Here is a 25,154-nt window from a genome sequence, read left to right on the forward strand (position 1 = left end):
AGGTATAAGAAGAGAAACTATCAGGTGAATTGTGAGATTTAATGTCTATTAAAAGATTAAACAAGTGATTCAAATTTGTGAAAGTGAAAAAGATCAAGAGATAGACTTTCATCAGACTCTTTAGAGGAAATAGATTCTTGCTTTGAGGAACTCCGTGACTGTGAGCCTCGCAGTGAGAACACAGAACTTCTCTTTGCAGAGTAACAACTGCTTTGTAAGCCCTGACACCAAAACAAAAAAAATATTATTCTATTTTCAAAGCCGTCTTGTATTATATTTATGAAATATAAGAATATTAGAAATATATTAATAATGTTTTAGTAAATTGGCAGGCCTTTCAAATAATTCCCCTTCCTAGGGGAATATGCTATTTTATATTTACATTCTTTTACATTAACATGAAAGAATGTAAAAATAAATAAAGTTGTATGAGCACCATTTTAAGTATTAGTCTTGCATACCAACTACAGGTGCATCAACAAGAGAAATATTGTCATCAGTGATCCTTCCAAACCAGAACAGCTTTCATGTACGCTTTGAAGCATTTATAAGCATACAAAAGGGCACATTAAAAAGCCATACATAAAAGCAGCCATAACAATTAGATTATTACTAAGTGCTGTGGGTTGCAGGTGAGATGGGGAGACGGCTCCAAATGCAACAACCTTACCATTCACCAGGGCAATCTAATCTAAAGACGTCAGTACACATGATGTACCCTATAATTTCTTGACATGAATGTTTTCTTATACTTGCGCTACTGTGAATGATCCCCGCTGTTTGCTGCTCTGTCATTTTAGCACTTAGAGGACGTAGAGTATCTATCTTTAGTGTCTAATTTGTATCAATAGATTTGTCATAAACGTTTGTCATTATTATTCTTGCTAATTTTGACAGATAAGATAACAATACACTTTGCTGGTACATTTTCTGTAATTATTTGTCTCAAAGAACCTTTGCTATGTCATTATTATTGGATGTTAAATAATTTTTTATAATTTACGCTATTGGAATTACGTCAGATGCTACGCTTGTGACTGACAGCACGGTTGGCCAATCATTGAAAAGGGAGGCGGCGAAAGCTTTTTCAAACCTCAGGAAATGGGAAAGGCAAAGAAAAACTTCCATAAAAACTACCGGTAACTCGAGAGCCGTCTAGCCACCCAGCTGACAGTTGGACACTTGTATTCTCCTCCATTTTTCTGTGTAACAGAAGGACATACAACCTTTTCCCCTTTTGAACGGTGTTCTCAGATTCCGTTGGAGATCTGGATATGATTTCTAGTGTCACTCAATCGGGCGCCGCTTGAGCCAGAGCAGACAGCGCGAGCGAGGAATCGGTTAGTCGGGACGTCACTTGACGGACAGCAGTGCACGATGTCGGGTGTGACGCTACAGGTATAAAACAAAATAGACATTTTTTACTCAAGCCTAACTGATGTAGTTATGAATAGTTTTGTTATAAAGTCAAAATTTTGTGAATGTTGTTTTTTGCTCGTTTACATTGCTATGGGTGAGTTCTGTTTAGCTGTTTGTAACAGTTTCAGTTGATCTGTAAGACGCAAAAATCAATGGATAATTTACAAGATAGTATTTTCAAGTCATTTAAATAGTCCTGGCCTTAATTAAATATCGCTTTAAGGTTTTCAGGTTGAACGAGTTTGACAAGTTTGGCTTTCTCTTGTTCCTCACTATAAGCTTGAGAGTGACTTAAAGGGATACTAAACCCAAAAATGAAAATTCAATCATCATTTACTCACCTTCGAGTTGATCCAAATCAATGGAAGTCAAAAGTGCCCCAGAACTGTTTGTTGTCCTACATTCTTCAAAATGTCTTCTTTTGTGTTCAACAGAACAAAAAAAAGATAAAGTAATTTTCCTTCTATGGGAGTCAATGGGGGCAAGATCTGTTTGGTTATAAACATTCTTCCAAATATCTTTCTCTGTGTTCATCAGAACAAAGACATTTATACAGATTTGGAAAAACTCACACTTGAAGGTGAGTAAATTATGACAGAATTTTCATATTTGGGTGAAGTATCCCTTTAACTTAACTAAAGTGATGTGTAACATTTTCTTTTGAGAGTGGTACATACAATTGTCTAAAAGTCTAAACCTTTAACGTTACATGTTTTGTGATGTAAGCTAGAACAGGTTACTGCTGGGTTGATGATGTGACAGTGGTGAATGACAGTCTCTGTTCTTTTTTAACCTAAATGATTGAAAAGTTTTAACGGGTGTATAAGTGCAACTCTAACAGAAGGTTTGTTACTACTGTTACTTTTAATCATATGGCGTAAAATATTTATATATGGAGAAATTGATTAGATTTTAGTTTCAGACTTTTTCTTATTGGTTTAAAAATGTGGAAAAATGGTAAAACAGCGCCCTCTATGTGTGATTGAGTGAATATCAGTTTGAGAAGAATATAGCCATTGTTACCTCTCTGTCAATGTTTCTCTGCTAAATGTGCAACAAATGTATTTTTCCTTTTTTCTCCCTCATTTATCTTTGCCAAACCACTGTATTTATAGCCTTATTTTCCACATGTCTTTATCTGCGTTTATGGCTCCAGTTGCTATGTGTGTTTCAGATGACATCAGTGGCATGCGCATAATAAGCAGCCTGGTTTTTATCCATGCAAACAATGATGTTCAGTTTGCTTATTTGATTAGTGATTATTAGAGTTTTCTTGTCTTAGTTTAACTGATCGATGTGTCGTATAGTTGTCATCACGCTGACATGCAGTCGAAAACTTGTAGCATGTTGTGGCCTGTATATGCATTTTATTTTTTACATTTAATTCATTCTTAATTTCTCTGCACTCAAACACCACAGAGCAGCTGTCTGCGGGGTCTGGCAGATGGTGATCTCATGGACCCTGAGTTTCAGCAGCGTGTGGAGGATGCAATTGCCCTTCTCCGTCAGGAGATCCAGCGGGAATTGAAGATCAAGGAGGCGGCTGAGAGACTGCGACGGGCAGTGACCAACCGCAAGAACGCAGCTGATGTTGATGGTCAGCTTAGAGCTTCCAGCCGCAAGCTGGAGCAGCTCCATTGGGAGCTCCAGGAACTAAATGCACGTGCTATGGCCACACAGAAAGAGACTGTGACAGGTGAGACTTGACATGATCTAGTCATGAGATCATAGTTTTTATTGTGTTGATAATTAATATTAAGTCTGGTGTTAATATATTTTAAGATTTCAACTGATTGATAATTTGACCTCCTTTTTCAATACTTCGAAGGTATAAAATTATCACTCATTCAGTTATTATCATCATATTCATTTTTTAGGTATTATTTTTCTTTCCTTTCTGTCTAAAAATGTATTTCTACATTTTTAGACAGAATGTATATACTACTGGGGTCGGTACATGACCCCATACAAATAGTTGCACCCACGGAACGTCAAGATTATTATTGTATTTGTTAATCAGTTAGTATTCCCCCAGTGAGCAAGCGTGGCTAGGAACCAAAACTACAAAAGATGAAGTGGTGGAAGAAAATAACCTTTGGAAATCCCAAGTTTAACTTTTTATAACATTGTTGCCCGGTTTCACAGACAAGGTTTAAGGCTAATCCCAGACTAAAATGAATGTTTGAGCAGTCTTAACTGAAAATAGCTCGCCTTAAAACATCTTTAAGTATGTCAGCGCCATTGTTTTGTCTCAAGATGCACACCAGTAATGTTTTTTACTAGGGCATTTTTATATAAAAATATCTTATATATCCTAATTTAACTAAGGGCTAGTCCGGGTTTAAGCTAAACCCTGTCTGTGAAACCGGGCCTGTGTCTTGCTCATTTTATAGTGCAAGTATAATATTTTCCAAGATGTCAAGCTTGATTTTTTTTAAAGATACTTGCATCAACAAATTTCCTTTTTAGGCAATGATTTCAAAACTTAAACACTTTTGATTTTTTTTTTTTCGAAACAAGACCTTAAAAAATGTCATTACTGTAACAGTCTAAAAATGTCAATACCAAAGCATGTTTTGCTAAAAAAAAAGAGTAGCTATGATGCCTAAGCAATTTTACTCATCATACATAATTGGACACTAATGTAGTATAATTTTACAGAAAAATATAAATGTAACATTTTTTAAATGTGTAAAACTACCTGTAACGGTAATGATAACATGCTGATAACAACAATATTGTTGTTTACACAGTACAACAAGAGAATATTTCACTTTTAACTATAGAAATATAAAGAAATCTTAACCTGCTAGCCATTTGGAAGATACAGGCAAATGTGTTACTTGAAACAAAATCAAGCTTAATGTAAAGAGCTGTGTTTGCGCAAGCAGTCCTTTAACAGTGTTACAGAGGATGAGAACATCAATTGTGGATACTTCTTTTTTCCCCACAATTATTTCATTTTTATTTTACATTTTCTGTCAACTTTTTTTGAAAATATCTTGTAGGGCATTCAATTATTTTTTCAGAATATTTTAATTACAACATATCATGTTACAGTAATGAGGTTTTCCGCAGAAAATGTAATAAATTGCAAAAAGAATTAATTCCTATGTTAAAATTATTCTGTGCAAGGTAGAGAATACAGTCATTTTTATTATGATAGATTTTTATGTTTCTGAATCATATTTAAAATCATTGTATTGCCACGATGTTTCATATTCTTCTTGCTCGGTCCAGATGATGCCACCTCTCCAGACCCATGCCACTGGGAAGAGGTCACATCACCCCTGGGCAGTCATGTCCGTACCTTGAAAAAGCAGCTTACCATGGAGCTCAAAGTGAAACAAGGGGCTGAAAACATCATTCATACTTATGCTTACAGTTCTGTGAAGGTAAGAAGCTCCCCTGCGACCCTATTTTGTCATCTTTTGCATATTAACGATGATTAACGCGTCTTCTACCAGGCAGTTTGGGTTGCTGCCAAATGACTATGAGGGATAATAACGCAGCCACAAAGAAGGTCCCAAGTCTCCACCTTCTCCTCCCCCCATTGTCTTGCGTGACTCGCATTCTTTATGTCCCTTTTAGAGTAATGGTCCATGACCTCTAGCTAGCTGTGATTGTATTTGCCACTTATTCTCCGAGCATGTGCGTTTCTATCATTCAGAGCATTGATAATGCTGCTGTGTCTGCCTGAGAACACGTTGTGCTGGCGGCTCGGTGATTTATGTCTGTGTTGGGTCCAGACAGCTTGAGTACTGAGCCTTGATCTTACGCACACACACCTACTTGAGACACTTACAGACAAATGCACTCAAGCATCACCGCTTTCCGATTGTGTGGTTTGAAGAGGAAGCGCTCGCTGGTACTGATTCAGTTTCTCCTGTGCTGGGCCTGGCGACAGCAGCAGCCCATGTGACTTTGCGTCAGCCAATGCAGAAGAATTCAGGTTTGGGCCGGCCAGGCAGGGCAAAACAGAAGCAGCAGCAGTTGCACAGAGGTAGCTAACTCCTGTGGAAAGAGATCTGTGAACACCGTAGAGAAAGAACAAATGTGAGAGAGGGAGGGGAGCGGCGAGTGGAATGCAAGGACAGCAGAACGATAATAATGAGGAATGGAACTGCTTCTCGGATGCTGATCCTAGATCGGGACGAAACGTGGTGCTCCGTGTCTGCTTTACTGGAACTAACGGCATGAGCAGGTCTGAGGACGGAAGGAGAAACGTGTCAGGGGGAAGCGTCTGATGGGGGTCAAGGAGGAACAAGGGGATGTCATACAGCCACCTGAAAGTTCACGAAACATGACGGATGAGCTTTTAAGCTGCATTGAGAGGGGGAGAGCGCTATGGACGGTACCGTTTATTCTGTCCTTTTTCTGCAGGTCACACGTTTGCAGGATTGTTTACTTCTGAAGTCTCTACGAGAGCCGTGCCGCTTGGATGTCGCAATCTCTCTCATTTACATAATGTATCGGGATATATGCGCTCTGGCACTTCTGTGACTGTAATGATACGGCTCATAAAAGCTCTGGAGAGAAATGGCATAGTCTGCATTGTTTGTGTTTGTGTGGTGGGGTGTGGTCACACCTGCTTGGTTTTTATGAAATGTACAGCAGCACAGGCTAATAAACACTGATAAATTGGTGACCTGTTGGGGGGAGCTGTTTATATGGCCTATTTATTAATATCAATGTCTTTGAATGCCAGTTTCTGTCTTTGTCTTTTTAAGTTTAGCTTTGAATGCAATATGTAGATATCTCACTTATCACCTGTTTTCACTCCGCAGGATCGGAAGATGTTATCCACAGCCCAGCAGATGCTGCAGGATAGCAAGACGAAAATCGAGCTGCTCCGCATGCAGATTGTCAAAGTCACCCAGGCCAGAGAAGGAGAGCGAGAGACCGCACAGCCAGAGGGTGAGCAAGCGTTTTTAGCCTGTGAGAAAGGAGAACAAGTAGGAATCATGATTATTATAAAAGTGTTTACATGAGAATCTTGGAAATCATTATGTCCCTTATAGGGATAGTTCACCCAAAAATGAAAATTCTGTCATCATTTACTCACCCTCAGATTGTTCCATACCTGTATACATTTCTTTGTTCTGCTGAACACAGAGAAAGATATTTGGAAGAATGTCAGTAACCAAACAGATCTCATCCCCCATTTTCTGTTATAGTCGGGAAAATAAATACTATGGGAGACAATGGGGGATGAGATCTGTTTAGTTACTTACATTCTTCCAAATATCTTCCTTTGTGTTCAGCAGACCAAAGAAATGTATGGGGTTTGGAACAGTCTGAGGGTGAGTAAATGATGACAGAATTAAAATCTTTGGGTGAACTATTCCTTTAAAACCCGAAGTGTGAGTTGTGGGTCATAGCATTCATACGTTTGTGAGTTTTTTTGTTTGTTCGTGCTATGTATTTACCATGATAATGTAGACTTCAAGTCAAAGACACGGAGGTTGATTTGTTTTTGTGCAGGTCGCCCCTCTGAGACAATAAGTCCCCTTGAGCTGCGGGTGGAGGAGCTTAGGCATCATTTAAGGATCGAGGCAGCTGTGGCGGAAGGTGCGAAAAATGTGGTCAAGCAGCTCGGCGTACGCAAAGTGCAGGACCGACGTGCACTTGGCGAAGTGAGTTACTACGCGTGTCTGAAGTCAAGGCTATTCAAAAGCAAACAAACAAAGATGAGAGATGCATTGAGATGGAACAGTGAATTAGGATGTTCAGATTTAGAGGGAAGTTTAAGACTTTGGGACGTATTGAATGTCAGGAACTTACAGAGTACTCATTCAGTCTGAGATATAATCGCAGTTTGTTTAGTCATTTTAATTGCTTTGTTTTTCATTATTTTACTATAGTTTAACATGAATCATCTATAGAATTATTTTGTTCCTTTTTTGCTATTGCACCTTTAGGCTTGTGTGTAAATGCCTTCTGTTCTTCTTAACCTCTTGAAATATGAGATCATTAATATGCTGTACGGGTTCGCTGCAAGCTAACTCCGCTCGGCTCAACTGTGACATTATACTTCATTCGCAACAGTCAGATTAGAACGCTCCTCATTCTGTCAAACTTCGCATTTTAAGAGGTGACTTATCTGTGCAAACATACTGAATGAAACCATATGCAAAGCAAATGCAAAAATCTTAGACATGAATCAATGCTAGTGCTATTTCCCTGAAGATAAACGTGGACGTGATTATATTTTGTAGAGAATGTTGTTTGGAGAACAATGTGATCTTTAAGTAGTACATGATTTCTCAGTAAGACTCATGGATGGATGGTGAAATGGATTTTTCTTGTTGGGTAGGTTGCTCAAACTAGCTTGTAAAAAAGATTTGACTTTGTCCAGCCCGCCCATAAAGCCACAAGTAGATCCTGGATGTGTAATAAGTGTGTACAGTACACCATATACCTCCTTGTAGCCAAACATGGGCAACCAGAAGTGTATGTTTTGCTAATAGCACTGTACAGGACAGGTTAATCATGCGAGTTAAATCGCATAATAATTGCAATTAATCATTCTCTTTAATGTGTTTATTGACTGTAAAATGTTTGTTCATCCAGATTTTGAATACGAGACTTCTTGGTTCTAGTCTCCTGTTTCTTGACCATCAGATCACTCCACATATCAGATTTATTGGGTAATTTAAAAGCGCTGCCTTAGTTTGCAATGGCTGCTTATGGCATATCAGAATACAATGAGAGTCAATATTATATATGAATTCATTATGAAGCGGGCAGGTTGTAGTATAGACAATGCATGTGATGTCTATTATGATGGGGGTTTATTTGTTGTGGTGGGCTGGTAGAGATCTTGTGCAGTTTTTGAATTTTAAGTGCTAACAGACAGAACGGAATGGAATGCAATTGAATTTGGATATCATTGTTTTGTGCATCTCTTCTTGTGTTCAGGCTCAGGCCCGTTTGCAGGAGTCCTCTCAGAAACTGGACTTGTTGCGCTTGTCCCTGGAGCAGAGGCTCGGAGAACTTTCACACGACCATCCCAAGCGAGCTGCCATTAAAGAGGAGCTGACAGTGGGGTCCTCGCCTGTCGTAGGGCTGCAAAGAGATCGCCTGCGCTCTTCGTCTTCGGCATCTTCTTCGCTCTTTAAACCGGCCAGCCTGACTGGTATTAACACCGTTGAAATGATTAGGATTGCAAGAAATGTTTTGATGTTAAGATGTGTGATTGGAAAGTCTCAATGGACACTTCAGACATTTATAAATAAGTAGTGAAGTGATGCCAGTTTTATACTGCTTGTGTATGTGTAGTGTGTGATTCTGATTGTAGATGTAATTATTTTGTAAATGTCCACTAGTTTGTGAATGACCTGTGTGTATTGTGTTTCTAGGGCGTTTGGAGGTCAGACTGATGGGTTGTCAGGACCTGCTGGAGTCGGTACCGGGCCGCTGTCGGGTGAGCGGAATGGCTTCGGCCCCTGGGAGTCCATCTGAGTCCAAATCGCTTCGGATGAGGACCGGCCTCTCCACCCGCAGCACCAACGGCAAAACCCCTAAGACTGATGAGCTCTCCTGTGAGTCTTGCAGTCTTATAATACATGAATGAATGAATTTTAGTGTAAAATATAAATGCATTTTTAAATAATTTGAACATCTGAGATTGATAGGTGCTTTATTTCTAAAATGAACAGTATTTAATGTATTGTTCTTTTTGATTGACTCTTTTTTTCCCCCCAGATGAGATCAGCGCCGTATTAAAAGTGGATAATAAGATAGTTGGTCGAACACATTGGCGGCTGCTGAGTAAGGAGGCCTGGGATCAGTGCTTCAGCATCGAACTCGAGCGGGTCAGTACCCTCTGCTTATTTCATAGTCGTATTTGGTCATTTAAGGTTTTCAAGTTCCATGTTGGAGCTGGAGAGCTTTTAAAATGTGCCATTTGTAGCTGTCAATCAGCCCGAGCAACAGTAACCACCACATCTGTTTTACAGAAAGTGCCCATGAATGCCTTTGGCTAAAGGCTTTTCCCCACCTTCATTAACATGGCTTTACTCTCCAGAGCTCAATCAGCCGCCTCCATAGTAATCCACATCTAAATCCCTCAACATTACTGTAATCTTTTGCTCACCCTTTGGGCATGTGGCCTGAATACTGGCCGAGTCAGTCTCCATCTCCCTCACAGTGGATTTAGCATGACCAGTAGTTTGTTTTTTATAACGGCAGCACTTGTCACAGTCTTCTTTCTTAATAGTAAAGTGTTTACCGTTGCTTTCTGTCTGTAATCGTCAACTTTTGGCTCTCTAGTATGAGTAGCTCTGCACCCGTGATTCTTTTGACTGCCTATAAACATGAAATGCGTGTGCCAGTTTTTACTTTGTCAGTCACCATATAATGTAAAAATAATGTTAAGACCACTCTGAGGTATTAGGGGACTAAAACGAATGTTTCTCCCCTCACATGATCTTTGGCCCCTGCAGTCTCGAGAGCTGGAGATTGCGGTGTACTGGCGAGACTGGAGATCCCTGTGTGCCGTGAAGTTCCTGCGTTTAGAAGATTTCCTAGACAACCAGCGGCACGGCATGTGCCTTTACTTGGAGCCACAGGGCACTTTGTTCACAGAGGTGAGAGAGCACCTGTACACCTTCATCCTTGAGTCAAAGCAAGTCACAACACAGAACCATGGATGACGTAAACAACGCTGGTCCAGAAGAACTTCCTCTTTCAGTTCTTTAACACTACACGTAGGGCTGTCACGATTATTAAATAATNCAGTATAAAAACATATACAAGACGCAAAAGAGAACTTCATGATGATTAGTAGGCTAACTGAGATGTCTGGAACAGAGATAACGTTATATATGCTCTGTATGCCGTTGAATGGGGGTGTACAGACGCATCGCTAGGGCTGTCACGATTATTAAATAATTGTCTCATCGCGATTGTTTGACCTCATCGCGATGGTTTCAGATCATCGCAATTATCGCACATCTCTATAGAAGACACTAGGGGGAGCTGTAGTGCATCTGCATATTGCATATTTTAGTGTATATATGGTTACTAAAGCATGGTAATACTTGTAAAATGTACCACCACAACACAATCACTTAAAAAAAAAAAAAAACATACAAATTACCTGCAGTACAATTTAATATTATTTAAGCAAATCTCAGTGTGAAAACCAGTCTACCAAAATTTCATTAACATAGAAATGAACTTTTATTGTAGTCTTGCAAGTGAGAAAAAAACAGACTAGAAGCTTTTCTATGACTGATAGTATTTTAATGGTGGCTTCAATTCACACCTGATCAATTTACTTAATTTACAAGTATTTGGCGGTTGTATTATTGACAGGTAAAAGCCTAAACCTTAAATATATGATGACCCAATTTTTTTCGATGTATTTCCAATAAAAAAACATAGTCTTGTATTCAGAACAATATGGTCGTTTCAATCGCTGAATCAAAAATGTATGAGAATTAAATGTCAAAGCTCAAAAACAGACAATTAATCGTCATAATCGCCAAAGCCCTAAAACAGACAATTAATCGTCATAATCGCAATGATTTATCAGACAATTAATCGTCAGTCAAATTTCATAATCGTGACAGCCCTAACTACACGTTTGAACAAAATACAACCAACAGAATATTTAGAACTGATTTAAAATGTTAAACAAGTATAGAATTCTAAGATTCAATTATGTAAGATAAAAAAGAATAAAAACTGAAACCGGATGTGCTTGCAAAGTGGTGTATAGGTTGTGTTGGTTTTTGTTTCATAGAAACCTGATGTATTAAATCTAGTCAGCTGTTTATCGTGCTGTTTGATCGCAGGTGAGATTCATCAACCCCGTCATCGAGCGGCATCCTAAACTACAGAGACAGAAACGAATTTTCCCCAAAGAAAAAGGTGTGCTTGACCTCACATTTTCTCCTGTATTCTCTTTCTAAAGGGTTTGTAGGACTGATGTAATTCCTGACTCATGAATTATATATGATTGATTGTTCTTCTAATCACTGGATTGTTTTCAAATATGTGGTTGCCCTGAGTCAGTAACACCAAATCATTTAATTGCCACAAAATGGAGTTAACAATGAGTTTAGACAATGCTGTGTTATACTGTAAGTGCAGCTCTTAACAAAGATGCTTCTGAGTAATGACAATTAACTGTAGCTGATTTAATGTCGTTCTCAGGGAAGAATTTTCTGCGGGCAGCTCAGATGAATATGAACTTTGCCACGTGGGGACGTCTGATGATGAGCGTGCTACCCCCCTGCAACAGTAATGTCACCGCTTTGAGCCCGCCGCTGCCCGGCTCTGAGCCCATGTCCCCTCCATCTGCATCCACGCCTCCTTCTGGGTGAGACATATACACGTGTCCCACAGATATTAGTCTGGATACATTTTTAATAATAGCTTAATAGTTTCAGATTTGTTAAATTAAGTCATTCTCTTTTTATATGTAAATGTGCATTTAAAAAATTGGCAGCGGTAATAACATGAAAAGCCTAAGAATTTCTCAAATCTAAAATCTGAGTGTTTTGGCTGTTCATCACAGAGACTCAGCAGTGGTTAAACTCAACTTCAGTGAGGAGCGTCCTGCCAAGCCACCACGCATCCACTTGCCCACCACTGACACATCACTTTCTGCGGTACAGAAACATCTTGCATCCTGTATTTTTCTATTGCTTTGGTCAAGCTAAAGGTGTAATGATGTGTTTCTGAATGTATTTACTAGACTCCTGCCAAAGGCAGCCTCTCAGAGGATCACCATGTTGTCAAAGGCAGGCCTGCTCCCCAGCCGACACCTCGGTAAGTCATTCTGTTGGTTAGACATGTATCAGTAGAGCTTTTTAAGACAAGCATCAATGATAAAAAAAATGAAGAGTTTGGTTCCAAAATGAGATAACTCTGTTTAAATGTTTTTTCAAAAATAAGGTTTTTTATTATGTTATGTTTTTATTGTGTTAGTTCGCTGTATTTTTTGAGTTGTTATGGCTTAAATGAAAACAAACCAACTGCAGTTTGTTTAAAATTAATTTGAATGCACAATAAGAAAAACATGATTTTTGAAAAATTCTAAAAACGGAGTTATCTCATTTTGGAACCAAACTCTTCAAATATATATATTTTACTGCATAGTAATATCACTCTGATCTTGTGTTTTTTACTTTGTCATTTGCATACATTCCTGTATCATACAGTAGGTAGGATGCAACTCTCCCTCCTCTCTTTGCTCTTTTTCACACTGTCTGTTGTGTATATATCCTATATCCTGTTTCACAGGAGGAAAGAGGGGATGCAGATGGAGGAATTTAACTGCATTTCCGTTTTAGGAAGAGGGCACTTTGGAAAGGTAAGTCCTGCAGTTGTCCTTTACTGTAATCAGATTCTGGATGGTGCAGTCGTCTCAATGTCATTGCTGTATCTCATATAAGGTCCTGCTGGCTGAGTTCAAGAGGACTGGCAAACTTTATGCCATCAAAGCCCTGAAGAAAGGAGATGTGGTGACCCGGGATGAAGTGGACAGGTGATGTTCTGCATTTCAATGTCTTACTGTGTGTTGAACGTAGCAGGATGAGATGTTTTCGTTCTTTTGCATTATATGACCTAAACCACTTTTTAAGTCTGAAATAAACCTGTAGATTTTGAGCAGCCGGAACTGAGCAGTTTAACATAGATATCCTTTAATGGGTACTGTGTTTTGACTTCATTCTTTACAGTTTAATGTGTGAAAAGCGAATTTTCGAGACCATCAACGTGTCTCGTCATCCATTCCTGGTGAACCTGTATGGGTGCTTCCAGACACCTGACCATGTGTGCTTCGTGATGGAGTATTCATCTGGAGGAGACCTGATGACCCACATACATAACAACATCTTCTCTGAGCGACAGGCCAGGTACACACACAAACACAGCCACTGTCTCTTTAATTGGAGTGTTTACATAAGTATTACATAAGCATTCACTCACATGAGATGTTTACCCACTGAATGTATATTTTTAGCATTAACACATTGCACTGGCTGTGACTATAATAAACTGAGGCTTTCACTTTCAGGTTTTATGCTGCTTGTGTATTACTGGGCCTGGAGTTTCTGCATCAGAACAAAATTGTATATCGGTACATACACGATTACCCAACTTCAACTAAAATCCCTGTTTTTTATAGAAATAATACATGTCATCTTATGTATGAGTTTTGTCCTCCCTGTTAGAGATCTAAAGCTAGACAATCTGTTGATGGATTCTGATGGCTTTGTGAGAATCGCAGATTTTGGGCTTTGCAAAGAAGGTACATGATTTTTGTTTTGATTTTGTAAGCATATTTCACCTCATTTTGTGATATTTATGCAGTGAGTTTTTCCCCCACTCAGGTATGGGACATGGCGATCGTACATCAACCTTTTGTGGCACACCAGAGTTCTTGGCTCCAGAGGTTTTGACAGACAGCACCTACACCCGTGCTGTGGACTGGTGGGGTCTGGGCGTGCTTATCTATGAGATGTTAGTGGGAGAGGTCAGTATTGAAACTTAAAACAGTACACCTGACTCTAACATACTATACAGTGTACACTCAGTTTGCATGTTTTCAAATTATAATGAGGGAATAAACTCGCTGTAACTGTTCATTATTGTGTAATAGAACGTACTGTTGGATTAATCAGTGCATTTTTTTTATGCATTATATTTGTCTTCCTTTGTTTCCACCAGTCCCCATTCCCTGGTGATGATGAAGAAGAGGTGTTTGACAGCATCGTGAATGATGAAGTGCGCTACCCGAGATTTCTTTCCCCTGAGTCAGTCTCCATTATCCAGAAGGTAATACCTCATCTCTCGCTGTAAAATGTAACGAAACTGTGGTTCTTATGAGATCTGACACATCGTGTCATCTCACGCTAGTTGCTGCAGAAGAACCCTGAAAGAAGAATAGGGGCAGGAGAGCAAGATGCTAATGAAGTGAAGAGACACAGATTCTTCCAGGTAACCACGATTAACTTCACAAAGTATTTAAAGGGATAGTTCACCCGAAAATGTGTCGTCATTTGCTTATCCTCGTGTTTCCTGTAAATGAACATGTATAGTCGTCTAAATGATTCCCTTCCACAATGGCTTTCAAATCTCATTTGTCTGATTTGAATGTGCTGCACCATGATTGGTTACAAAAAAAGAGAATGCATTAATCATGATTGACATCACTGATGTCAAACCGGGCCTGACAAGCCCGAAGACAGACAGTCAAACAGGTTTGGAACAATAAGCTGAAAACACGATGACAGAATTTTCATCTGGGTGAACCGACACTTAAAGACTTCCCTTTTCATAAGCACTGCTCTCTTTTGCATCCACCAGGGCATAGACTGGGAGGCTTTATTGGCCAAAAGAGTCAAACCTCCCTTCCTTCCGCCAATTAAAAGCCCAGGAGACGTCAGTAACTTCGACGAAGAGTTCACACGCCTGAAGCCAGTCCTTACTCCTCCACAGACTCCGTTCTTCCTCACCGCTGAGCAGCAGGAGTTCTTCGCAGACTTTGACTTTTCCGCGCTGCACTGACTTCCGCTCGATCACACTTGAAGGAGTCGTGCCATATCAAATCTCAATCTCGCCCCTCGTTCCTTCTCTATCCAATTTCCCTCCCTTCACTCTACAGTTATGGAGTCAAGTCAAGTAAAGCTGGCTCCATGTCACCCTTAAAAGGCTGCTGTGTGCTTTTCGTGTAACATGGCTGCTGTTGTGTGCTTGAGCTCCAAAGACAGTCCAGAGACCAGCTGGTCTTTAAAATGAAGGAAAACCGCACGACCGGAGCACTGCGACCGTCTCGGTAAACGAGAAGGTTCAGTCACCACTGTGAGTAAGCTCAGTTCTGCTAACAAGCTTTTAACTGCCCATCGCTGTCCCTGTTTTCTGTGTTTTCATAAGTACAGTTAAATGTGCAAAAAGTTGTTTTTGCTTTTTTGGAACTTGTACTGTTTGTCGTCTGCGATACTTTCTTTGTGATGTTTATAGTCATCAGTTGTTTATTTGTGGTTTGTCCAGCTGTTCAAAAGAAAGTCTTCCTGTTACACTGAACTTTAATGCCAAAATATACTTGCACTGTTACTGAACAGATGAAGAATGCATCAGGCTGAGATCAAGCGGGGGACAAACTCTTCTAGCTCAGTTTTTAAGGATTTCTGATGTAGTGCTGATCTGAGCAATCAACGCAGCTGGAGAATCGTAAGCTCCTTAAATTCTACACTGCAACTATCGGAGCGAACATTTCTATGCTTTGTGTATGTCATGTATGTTCATGTTAAACCATCACAGTTTCATGTGACTGAAAATGTTCATCTCTGGTTGTCCCTAATCGGGATTTGATTTAGGATTGGTGCCCCAGATAAATGTTGCTTGTCTCTTCCCAAATCCAACACTTAATTGTTCTTAAAAGATGTCTTGGTCAGCTGCAAATGGCAACTTGTCCTGTATTTCTGTATATCTCCTCTGTACACATGTACATACGGTTCAAGACCAATTGAATTAGGCTAATCATATTCTTGGCATGATACAGTTAGCACTTTGACTTGCTAAGATAAACATAATGGTAATCATGAATACTAGGTGATTCAGAGCTGTATATTCAAGTTGTTCATTCTTTAATGTTTGTCTGTATTTTCTTTTGACTACATCAGACCATCATTGATTCACTGAGTATGTCAATGTGGTTTACTGCTGGTAAGTTACACTGTGAACAAAAATGACACTAAAATATTTAAATAAACTTGCCATTTCTATGAATTGTATGAAGGACAAAATAAATATAAGTCAATGTAAATGAAGGTTATGAATGTATTTTTAAAAAATAAAATACAATGTGACCACATTTGTTCAGTTTATTGAGTACTGAAGTTACAAAATATTACATCTTCAAAAAATATTGCATAACAATATTGATAAAAACGGCGCAAATCATCCATAAAATTTCAGCAATAATGCTGATACGTACAACACTGAAGTGCAAAATTTATGGAAGCGATTCAAAGACATTGAGAAAACTACAAAGCAAAAAATAATTATTGCTTTTCGTGTTCATATATTGCAATGAGGACATTTTAACAAAAAGAATGGACTGTATTGTACTGAACCAACAAAACAGCTTTATGCACTGGCAATACAAACTGGAATCTAACAGTCGTAGGAATGTTAATTCAAATGCACTTGCGTCTTAAAGAGGCTCATGTGTAATAGGAAAGACCCTGTTTATAAAAATGTAATGTTGAACATTACTGCACTGATTATGTTCCATATTTGTTTAATGTGTTGATTTCTCTGGGTGTAGTGTCATCTGTTCAGTGAGTGAAATTGAGATGATGATGTCCTTTGTACAAGTGAGATACTACAATAGTTTTTATACAATAATTTTTTGTGCAAATTTGTACAATAGATACTTTTGTATAAAATAACATTACTAGCACATTGAAAGTTCACTAATATATAAAGTGCTATATAAACAACTTCGCATTACCCTGTCTAAAATCTTCAAAGGGGGCATCTAGCATAATAGAAAGTTCTGTAAAAATATGTATACAGTATACCACCAGAGGCATTTCTAGTACATTAAAGCTGCAATCTGTAATGTTTTTTTATTCAAAATAAACACAAATCTGTTATTAATCAAATACTAAAATCAGTGTTGTTACGTTTTCTCTTTAAATTTCATACATTTTTTTATTCATTAAATGACTTGCGTCTTTAAATGGGTTCAATTTCGTCACAATCGGTCTGTTTAGCCGCAGCGCCATGCGTTACTAGTAACTTCCGGGAACTATTGAGAGCCTCCATGAACCGCCATTGCTGTGAAAAAATTGTTCCATTGGAGTCAATGGAGTTGACGCAACTCTCTCTCTCAATGGCTCTGCCTTAACCCAATTCCCAAAAGTAAGCACATAATAATGATTTCTAATTTGAGCTTTTGGGTGTGATTTTGCCATGGTACAATTTTATGTTTCAAAAGTTACAGATTGCAGCTTTAACATGAAATGTTTGCGCAATCATTGCTGAATTACGGTAACAATTATGATACCATCTGCTCATGTCATGTTAGGCATCATAAAAGAGGTATGCTAACAAACTATATATTGATATTCAGTTTGTCCAACAGCTTTATTCTAACATTAATGAGTGAGAAAAACTTTGTAAATAAAATATAATCAGATGGAGCAGAAAATTCTGTAAAACGACTGGCTGAAGTCATCTCACCGTATTGCATTAATAATAAACCACATTACAGCTCTAAAACGCTGCTGTGATCTTGTGCTTTTTGTTCTTCTTTTGCTATTAAAATGTGCAAAATCAGCACAGACAAACTTTCAAAGTACTACTGTATCAGGGCAAAGTATCCACATAAAAACACTGGTTATAAAAACGCTCATCATTCCAACGTACCTAACAAAAAAACTGATCACACACTGCAACTACAAAGTTCATGCACTTGAAGAATATATCACTTTCAAAATGGAACTTAAAGGAAGGAGTACGGCAAATTCAGTTTCCACCGAACCACTGAACAAGTTACCTGTTACTGTAGCTATGACTTCCAGGTAGAATTGTGAATTAAATGGGTTCATTGCCTTGCTTGAAATACACATGCTCCCAAACCACAGGTTTCCACACGCAGAAGAAGCCCCACAGGTTGCGCAGGGTCCCGCGGTCAAAAGGGTTCTCGTCTGTGCCACAATTCTTGAGGTAAGAGATTCTATGACGAGACATGAACTCCCACGTGGTGGTATTTAGAGATACCAGGTACAGGTGAGACCCCAAGAGGAGAAGCACGGTCAAAGACAGCACGGCCACTACCGCTGCGGCTCCCAGAAGCACACCATTGGTCCTTAACCATAGCTGCCAGGTGGGGGCATGACTAAAGCCTGACCTGTACAGCAGAAGAGAGTCCATTTAAAGACCGTTGCTAACCAAACAACATTGGACTCCATTGCATATAACCACTGAGAGAGACATATTTTTTCCTTTATGGTGAACTATCCCTTTAAGCAGATACTTAATGAGTCTTGCCAAGCAAATCTACATAATATATAACCTTACTTACCAGGCCATGTACAATCCCCACAATAAGACCACAAGCTGGACAGCCAGATAAAGCACAAACCAGCGATGGTTTCTCTCCCCAATGCAGTTCTCTATCCAGGGGCAGTGATGATCATAACGCCGCACGCAGTGCTGGCAGGTCTGGCAGTGTTTAGATCTCATGGGTTGCTAGAACAATCAACATATTTCATCAATTCAAGTTTATTCTTACAAATATATGATAAATGTGCATCTCAACCATATTAGGAATGACGCACCTGTACCAGGCAGTGTCCACAGCGCCGCAGTCGTAAGGATTTAGTGGCCTGAGGAATCATGTCCTGTGTCTCCTCTGTGATGCCAAGTGTGAACTGAAATACAGCATTTTTTATTGAGTCTATTTAGTCTTTATAGATGCCATCTTTAAGGAATAGTTCACCCAAAAATGAAAATTCTGTCATCATTTACTCACCCTCATGTCATTTTAAACCTGTGTGACTTTCTTTCTTAAGCGGAACACAAAAGAAGATATTTTGAAGAATGTTGGTAACCAAACAAAACCAAGACAAAAGGGCAAATAAATGATGACCCTTCAGGGCGCATGGCATGTACAGCATATAGATGTCTCTATGAACTGACCTGCAAATCACAGTCATCAGACAGTACAAAACCAGGATCCATGAGTGAAACTGCAAAGTACAGCAACACAGACACCAGGACCAGCAGGACAAACAGAACTGGCAGTGTGAGCTCCCCAGTCTCCTCTTGTTTGCGGAGGTCTGCGTGGAAGCAACATAAGACAATAAAATATAATGGGATGGAGTATAACAGAGCATAAATAGTAAAGAATAACAGACTATAGTATACACAAATAGAAAAGAGTGTGCACCAGATTAAAATAGTTCAAATCTGTGGGTGTAGGACTGAAATTAAAGCACTCAGTTATGGTACAGGTGGGAGGCAGTATTATGTACATTACAGCTACTCTCTCGCTATACAGTTACACGTCTACATGAAGTCAGGTCTGATCAGGAGGTAATATGAGCACTTACCGGTGTCGTGAAGGAAGAGAATCAACGTTATGATCCATGTCAAGATGACATGAGCTGTCCTCACCAGAAATCCTGATCCGAACACATTTTTAAACATCCTAGCATACTTCAATAAACATCTAAGCGCGCATCTGCCGTTTGCCCGAATGCATGTTATTCTCACGCTGGCGGATTTCTATAGGCAGCTAGCTAGGTTAGCCAGCTCATAAGAACCCCCGTTACATTCCAGCTGTCAGTGATACGCATCCTACAGCAAATTCCACAACAAGAACCATTTTGACGAAATTTTATTTTTTAGCCTAGCATGCACATTCGTAAGCTGCACATCCAGTGTATAGCAGTGTTATGCAAGCCAAGCGCTGGACTTGCGGCGTTTCTTGCGCTCTAATAATAAGCTTGTTGATTCCGTTCGCTGGTCAGACAGGAGTAGGATACATGTCACGTTTCCTATTGGTCAGCTGCGGTCACGTGACCTCTCCTCTGGAACGCAAACGTAAAGCCAAACACTGTAAGACGCCACACATTATTTGAATTTTAAGATCATATTTGATATTATTGCTATTGTAAGGTGTGATAAAATTTAGGACGTGTACAAAAAGTGATAGAAATCAAAAAGTGATTTATTGTGCATGTATTATTTTCCACAATGGTACAAAAGTCATTTCTTTCATCACGAGTTACAGTAATTCAGATATAAAAACAATATTTTGTGTGTTTTTTGATGGATTAACAACAGATTTGTAAACATCCCTTTGACTTCCTTTAACATGCTGGAGCATAACATGATTATGTGAAACACTACGTGGTCTGCAAAAGATTCTTGGCTTCATTCACATCAAGATAAAATGGAGACTTCAGGTTTTTCTGTTTCAGCAGCTTCTCCAGACCCTGTAAAACACGAAAGAGTGACAGTATATCCCCATGTCTCAGTAAGGGTACGACAAAGGACAGCAAGAGATGGTCAGAGAGAGAGAGGGGGGGGTCTCCAGAAGCAGGAACAATTTATTATCATTTTAAACTGTCCCAACTGTTTTGGGGACAGTTGTGCCTTATTTTGTTCAATCAATTTCTCTATGCATGATTCTCCCCAAAACTTTGATATTACGCTTTTGTGTAAAAACCTGAGCAACCGGCTCTTTTATTCTAATCATCAAATTCAATAAGAAGCAAACACTCTGAATATTATTGGCAAGAAAACATCATGTGTCGACTACTTACCTCACCAAAGTATGATACCAGAGGAGAGATTTCACAGATTGCTGGGGGCTCTTCGTTCTGTGCCATACTGTTAAAAAACAGAAATATAAGTCGGTCAGCACAAACTCTGCCCCCTGTTGTCCATCCTTAAGAACTTCCTCACAACGTATCATTTTCTGCATGGTAGGATATCTTCTTTTGAGGCTAACCAGTCGAAAAGTATTAGATTCATAATCTAAAGGTAAAGAATATTACAAATTTCTAGAGATATTGTGTAGTGAACTAGAAATCTAGCTATTGTTGTGAAATAGGCAACATACCCTATCTGACTTTTAATAGTGTTTCACTACCTGTGTTTTGAGGCGATGGATTTATCCTGCTCATCCGTAAAGTTCCCACCAGCTGCCAAAACCCAGCGGTAGTGTTGTGATAACAAGGACCGGCGGGCTGTAGTTGGTGTGTCTAGAGGTGCCCCATCAGCATTTTTCAGGGGTGAAAATTCATCCTCTCTCAACACCTCAAATGCGACAAATTTCCTGCATGAAAAGAGAAGAGCAGTAAGAGCAATGGCAATACCCAAACTTGTCTCAGCGCCGAAATGAAAATGGCTATAAAATTCACTTTGAGAACTGAAAGACGTCAAAGACAAATTTCTCCATTTTGATGCCGTTGGGTTTGGTGGGTTTCACCAGGTTCCCCTCTCCATCCACAAATGGCACTTTCTTAATAGCCACATGCTGCTTTAGCTGCCCCTCAAAATTTCTAAGAGAAAAAAATTATTATTATTGTAAAGGTCCAAATGACTGTGTGCTAACAGTAATTGTTAATACATGAATACTATAATTTAATAGAAAGCAGCCCTTACTCACGAAGAAAAAGCCAATGTACTATATTATGTATAATGTGTAAAAAGTATGTTGCTGACATACGTTGTTACTTCCTGTAAGAAGCCTCTGGTGAAGAAGTGGTTACAGATGTTTCCAGCACTGAACAGAAGCTCTCCTCTAGGGTCTCGCAGCTCTGCAGTCTCTGGTTGGATCTCACTGTACTCTATTACCTGATACAGACCATCCACACGACACACCACTCCAACAGGCTCTGCAGGATAAGCTTTATTCACCACCTGATAAGAAAAAAAAGACAAACAAAGCAACTCAATCTAGACACAACACTATCTAATCCATATTTCAAGGATGAACTCTTTCTGTATTATTTGATGTAAAACTATGGGTATGGATAAGCTTTTGAGTGACCTAAAAATAATGGGCTTAAATAAAGATGAGGGCATTTTTTCACCTTGGCACCACAGTCTGCTCTTTTATTTACACAGAAGCCTATAAAGAACGGATCTGCCAGCTTCACCAAGATGTTGTCCACACAGTACACATGAAGATACTCCACCCCCCTTCTCTCCATGTCCTCTAGAATCTTGTTGTCCACTAGGGCGCGATAGAGGCCACCATTTCCATCTGAAGAGCACATGAAGAATAAGTCAGTCTTATTACTTAAACGTTTATTCTGGATGCGATTAATGGCGATTAATCATTTGACAGCCCTAATTTTGTGTTTACATAATATATGTCTGTGTGCTGTGCATAATAATTTTGTATCTATAAACACAAAAACATAGGAAATATTTAGATGTATTTATTTATACAGTATTTACCAATAATTAAAAAATGATATGTAAATGTTTATACATTTTTATATTTTCAATTTTTCTTCAATATTTGCATGTATGTGAATGTTTTTATATATACAAAATTAATATGCACAATACACTGACATATATTATGTAAACACAACCTTTTATTCTGGATGCAATGAATCGCGACAGCCCTACTTAAAGTCACCATGAAACGGAAGTTGTGATTTACTTCTTTTCCGTATCGTGACGTATATCCGAGTGAAACGGCTTCTGAAATTTTGCCCTTCCCTTTTTGATTGGTTTGTTGTATGTTGGGCCTGGAGGGGGGGTCAAAATGCCTGGCCACTGGACAGTCAGCATAGTCCTACCTCTTTTTTGTTGCTGACGTCATGTGGAGTTGTTGTTGAGAGGAGCTTAATGCTTTTGGTTAAAGATTACAAGTGCAAATTAATTTAAAAAAAAATAATGGTGTGCATGGATAAATCATTTATAATAATCATTGAAACACTGTGTAAAACACTTAGAATTTTCCTGTTTCATTTCATGGTGACTTTAAAATATAAATTATGCAAAACATCCTTGCTACAGCTGTTGTTAAGTGCACTACACCTATCAAATATGATTAAGGGCCGATAAAAAGTGATAGTTCACCCAAAAGATGAAAATGCTGTCATCATTAACTCACACTCTTGTCATTTCAAACCTGTATGACTTTCTTCCTTCTGCAGAACACAAAAGAAGATACAGTATATTGAAGAAATTTGGTAACCGAACAGCTGAGGCACCCTTTCACTTCTATTGTATGAACGCAAAACCAATGCAAGTGAATGGGTGCCGGTACCAACATTCTTAAAAATATCTTCTTTTGTGTTTTGCTAAAGAAACAATCGTACAGGTTTGAAGTGACAAAAGGATGAGTAAATGATGACACAGTTTTCATATTTGGGCGAACTATCACTTTAATTATTTGAAAACTGTGACAATTAATTTAGTTCTGTCTAAACTTATAACCTAATAACTTCTAACCTGGTGCCATTGCTATTTTGTTTTTCTTCTCCAGAATGATCTTCCCATCAAAACCTACGGCTGGTATCATCCTCTGCTCAAACATGACCATGTTGGATGGACAAAGGCCAAAGTAGGCATTATCTTTAAAGAACTTCTCTGTGGGTCCCAGGGTGAACTCGCTGGTCATTATGTACCTGTTACGTCATGAAAACAGTAAGAGCACATGTGTGTATGTGTTTCTGTCATTTTCTTTTTGTAACGTAGAAGTTGTTGATGAAGGAACTGTAAATGAAAAGACCTACCAGGGAACTGTACACAAACAGCCATGCTTCTCATTGGCCAGCTCTTGCACCTTCTGAATAAGCTCAGCCTGGATCTGGTACAGTGTTTTTCCACTAGGAAGCCCAACATTGTACATTCCTTTGGGATATGACACCCCAAGTCTCGTCCCCTGACCACCAGCTAACAGCAAAACAGCCACTCTGTTCTGTGAAATCTGCAACAACCCTGAAAATAAAATAAAAAGTACTTTGTACTTTTAGACTATGTGCAAAAATCATTTGTTGCCGCTGTACCTTCGTCATTCCACATCTGCAGTGTTTCTTTGTCACTTTTACGCACACTTCCAATGAACTCCGGAGCAACGGGCTCCATCCGCGCGTCCAGCCGAACATCAGCACTCGAGTGTCGGCTCGCAGCCGCTACAGCAGCTCGGCAGTGCTCGAGTAACTCCTTCGGCTCGAGCTGACATATTTCCTCCAGTAGCGCACTCCTGTCATCTGCAGAAATTTCTGCCCAAAACTGTAACACATGACTCTGTCCTGCACTTTCCAACCTCGCTTTAGCTTCCTCGAACGATATCATTTTTCTCTACTGGAACAGTAACACATTAATGATGTGATAACAAACCCCAACACGACTCAGATCAATCTAGATGTGTTTTCAAAGTACAGATTGTAAAATACACATATTGTACCGCTGCAGCGGAATGAAATGGGTGAGATGACAGAGAACTACTGTCAATGAATGTTATTTAGTTTACAGGAGTCATTTCGGAACTCCCCTTCGGCACACAGTGGCTGTGTTTCCAAACCTAGTGAGCTGTCTACCTAGACTGCATTTGGAACACGCTGGCATACAGAGTAAAATTATCCCAGGCCAAAAAAGCTGTCTACAGTAGGTATCTCACTAGGTTTTGAGACACGCCCCGTATTTACTGCAGAGCTGCGGATGAATGACTTCCTCACTGTTACCCGCTGTCATGTGATCAGTCTCGCGCTGGTCATCTGAGTACTTCTCTTTCCCTCTTTACAAACAGAAAATGTTGGATCAGACTTCTAAAGTAAAAAAAAGTCCCGATGAGCTCATGTCATAAATGTCCTTCAAAAAGTATTCATATCGATTCATGAATTACCACTGAAACTAGATTATAGCTATTTCTAATTTATGGTTTATAATCGGTTAGTATATTAACTTAAAGTGAGAGTTCACCCCAAAATTAAACTTCTGTCATCATTTACTCACCCTCTTGTCATTTCAAACCTGTATGACTTTCTTTCTTCTGCAGAACACAAAAGAAGATTAAAGAATGCTGTTAACTGGCCCCAATTCACTTGCAATGGTTTTGTATCCAAACAATAGAAGTAAATGGGGGCCAGTGGTGTTCGAATACCAACTTTCATCAAAATGTCTTCTTTTGTGTTCTGTGAAAGAAAGAAAGTCATACAGGTTTGAAATGACAAGAGGGTGAGTAAATGATGACCCAATTTTCATTTTTGCATTAACTGTAATTTTAAGTCACT

At 39.1% G+C, this 25,154-nt stretch overlaps 3 protein-coding genes across 8 annotated transcripts; 1 reads left to right on the forward strand and 2 right to left on the reverse strand.

Annotated features, from left to right (window-relative positions):
* The first annotated feature begins 1,121 nt into the window (after positions 1-1,121).
* Positions 1,122-16,216, forward strand: pkn3 (protein kinase N3). Of its 5 annotated transcripts, none has more exons than XR_008964892.1 (23): positions 1,122-1,398; positions 2,839-3,115; positions 4,660-4,814; positions 6,207-6,336; positions 6,904-7,055; positions 8,341-8,557; positions 8,781-8,963; positions 9,127-9,236; positions 9,867-10,010; positions 11,223-11,298; positions 11,584-11,749; positions 11,948-12,041; positions 12,128-12,201; positions 12,676-12,745; positions 12,828-12,919; positions 13,113-13,289; positions 13,451-13,513; positions 13,608-13,684; positions 13,767-13,909; positions 14,104-14,211; positions 14,293-14,373; positions 14,743-15,237; positions 15,427-16,216. XR_008964892.1 is itself a non-coding variant. In XM_057359648.1 (22 exons), the coding sequence occupies exons 1-22, from the start codon at positions 1,378-1,380 to the stop codon at positions 14,941-14,943; spliced, it is 2,811 nt and encodes a 936-aa protein (XP_057215631.1). In that variant the 5' UTR covers positions 1,122-1,377; the 3' UTR covers positions 14,944-16,216. The 5 variants fall into 5 exon arrangements, 3 of the variants coding, with proteins under 3 accessions (XP_057215631.1, XP_057215648.1, XP_057215656.1); XR_008964893.1 differs by having other exon boundaries at positions 15,498-16,216; XM_057359648.1 differs by having other exon boundaries at positions 14,743-16,216.
* A 28-nt stretch (positions 16,217-16,244) lies between these two features.
* Positions 16,245-19,920, reverse strand: zdhhc12b (zinc finger DHHC-type palmitoyltransferase 12b). The gene is made up of 5 exons (XM_057360045.1): positions 19,500-19,920; positions 19,087-19,226; positions 18,726-18,818; positions 18,470-18,636; positions 16,245-18,295 (listed from the first exon to the last, which is right to left on the reverse strand). The coding sequence occupies exons 1-5, from the start codon at positions 19,594-19,596 to the stop codon at positions 17,980-17,982; spliced, it is 813 nt and encodes a 270-aa protein (XP_057216028.1). The 5' UTR covers positions 19,597-19,920; the 3' UTR covers positions 16,245-17,979.
* Positions 19,921-20,101: 181 nt separating this feature from the next.
* Positions 20,102-24,410, reverse strand: uap1l1 (UDP-N-acetylglucosamine pyrophosphorylase 1, like 1). Of its 2 annotated transcripts, none has more exons than XM_057359775.1 (9): positions 23,928-24,410; positions 23,655-23,859; positions 23,371-23,546; positions 21,993-22,165; positions 21,626-21,819; positions 21,318-21,458; positions 21,047-21,232; positions 20,718-20,784; positions 20,102-20,387 (listed from the first exon to the last, which is right to left on the reverse strand). In XM_057359775.1, the coding sequence occupies exons 1-9, from the start codon at positions 24,214-24,216 to the stop codon at positions 20,298-20,300; spliced, it is 1,521 nt and encodes a 506-aa protein (XP_057215758.1). In that variant the 5' UTR covers positions 24,217-24,410; the 3' UTR covers positions 20,102-20,297. The 2 variants fall into 2 exon arrangements, with proteins under 2 accessions (XP_057215758.1, XP_057215764.1); XM_057359781.1 differs by having other exon boundaries at positions 23,655-23,848; positions 23,928-24,030.
* Positions 24,411-25,154: the final 744 nt, after the last annotated feature.

The sequence above is a fragment of the Triplophysa rosa genome, linkage group LG2, assembly GCF_024868665.1.
Source record: "Triplophysa rosa linkage group LG2, Trosa_1v2, whole genome shotgun sequence".
NCBI classification, from domain to species: Eukaryota; Metazoa; Chordata; class Actinopteri; order Cypriniformes; family Nemacheilidae; genus Triplophysa; species Triplophysa rosa.

What these genes read in the sequence shown, in the direction of transcription:
- uap1l1 (XM_057359775.1), bottom strand. Translation starts at nt 24,216, where the DNA reads ATGATATCGTTCGAGGAAGCTAAAGCGAGGTTGGAAAGTGCAGGACAG. An exon ending in GCAGATGTGGAATGACGAAG is followed by an intron (nt 23,860 to 23,927) that starts GTACAGCGGCAA and finishes TTTTATTTTCAG; the next exon opens with GGTTGTTGCAGATTTCACAG. An exon ending in GAGCAGACTGTGGTGCCAAG is followed by an intron (nt 21,820 to 21,992) that starts GTGAAAAAATGC and finishes TTTTCTTATCAG; the next exon opens with GTGGTGAATAAAGCTTATCC.
- pkn3 (XM_057359648.1), top strand. Translation starts at nt 1,378, where the DNA reads ATGTCGGGTGTGACGCTACAG. An exon ending in CTGACACATCACTTTCTGCG is followed by an intron (nt 12,042 to 12,127) that starts GTACAGAAACAT and finishes TGTATTTACTAG; the next exon opens with ACTCCTGCCAAAGGCAGCCT. An exon ending in TTTTGGGCTTTGCAAAGAAG is followed by an intron (nt 13,685 to 13,766) that starts GTACATGATTTT and finishes TCCCCCACTCAG; the next exon opens with GTATGGGACATGGCGATCGT.
- zdhhc12b (XM_057360045.1), bottom strand. Translation starts at nt 19,596, where the DNA reads ATGTTTAAAAATGTGTTCGGATCAGGATTTCTGGTGAGGACAGCTCAT. An exon ending in TCTCTTCCTTCACGACACCG is followed by an intron (nt 19,227 to 19,499) that starts GTAAGTGCTCAT and finishes GCTTCCACGCAG; the next exon opens with ACCTCCGCAAACAAGAGGAG. An exon ending in CTGATGACTGTGATTTGCAG is followed by an intron (nt 18,819 to 19,086) that starts GTCAGTTCATAG and finishes GCTGTATTTCAG; the next exon opens with TTCACACTTGGCATCACAGA.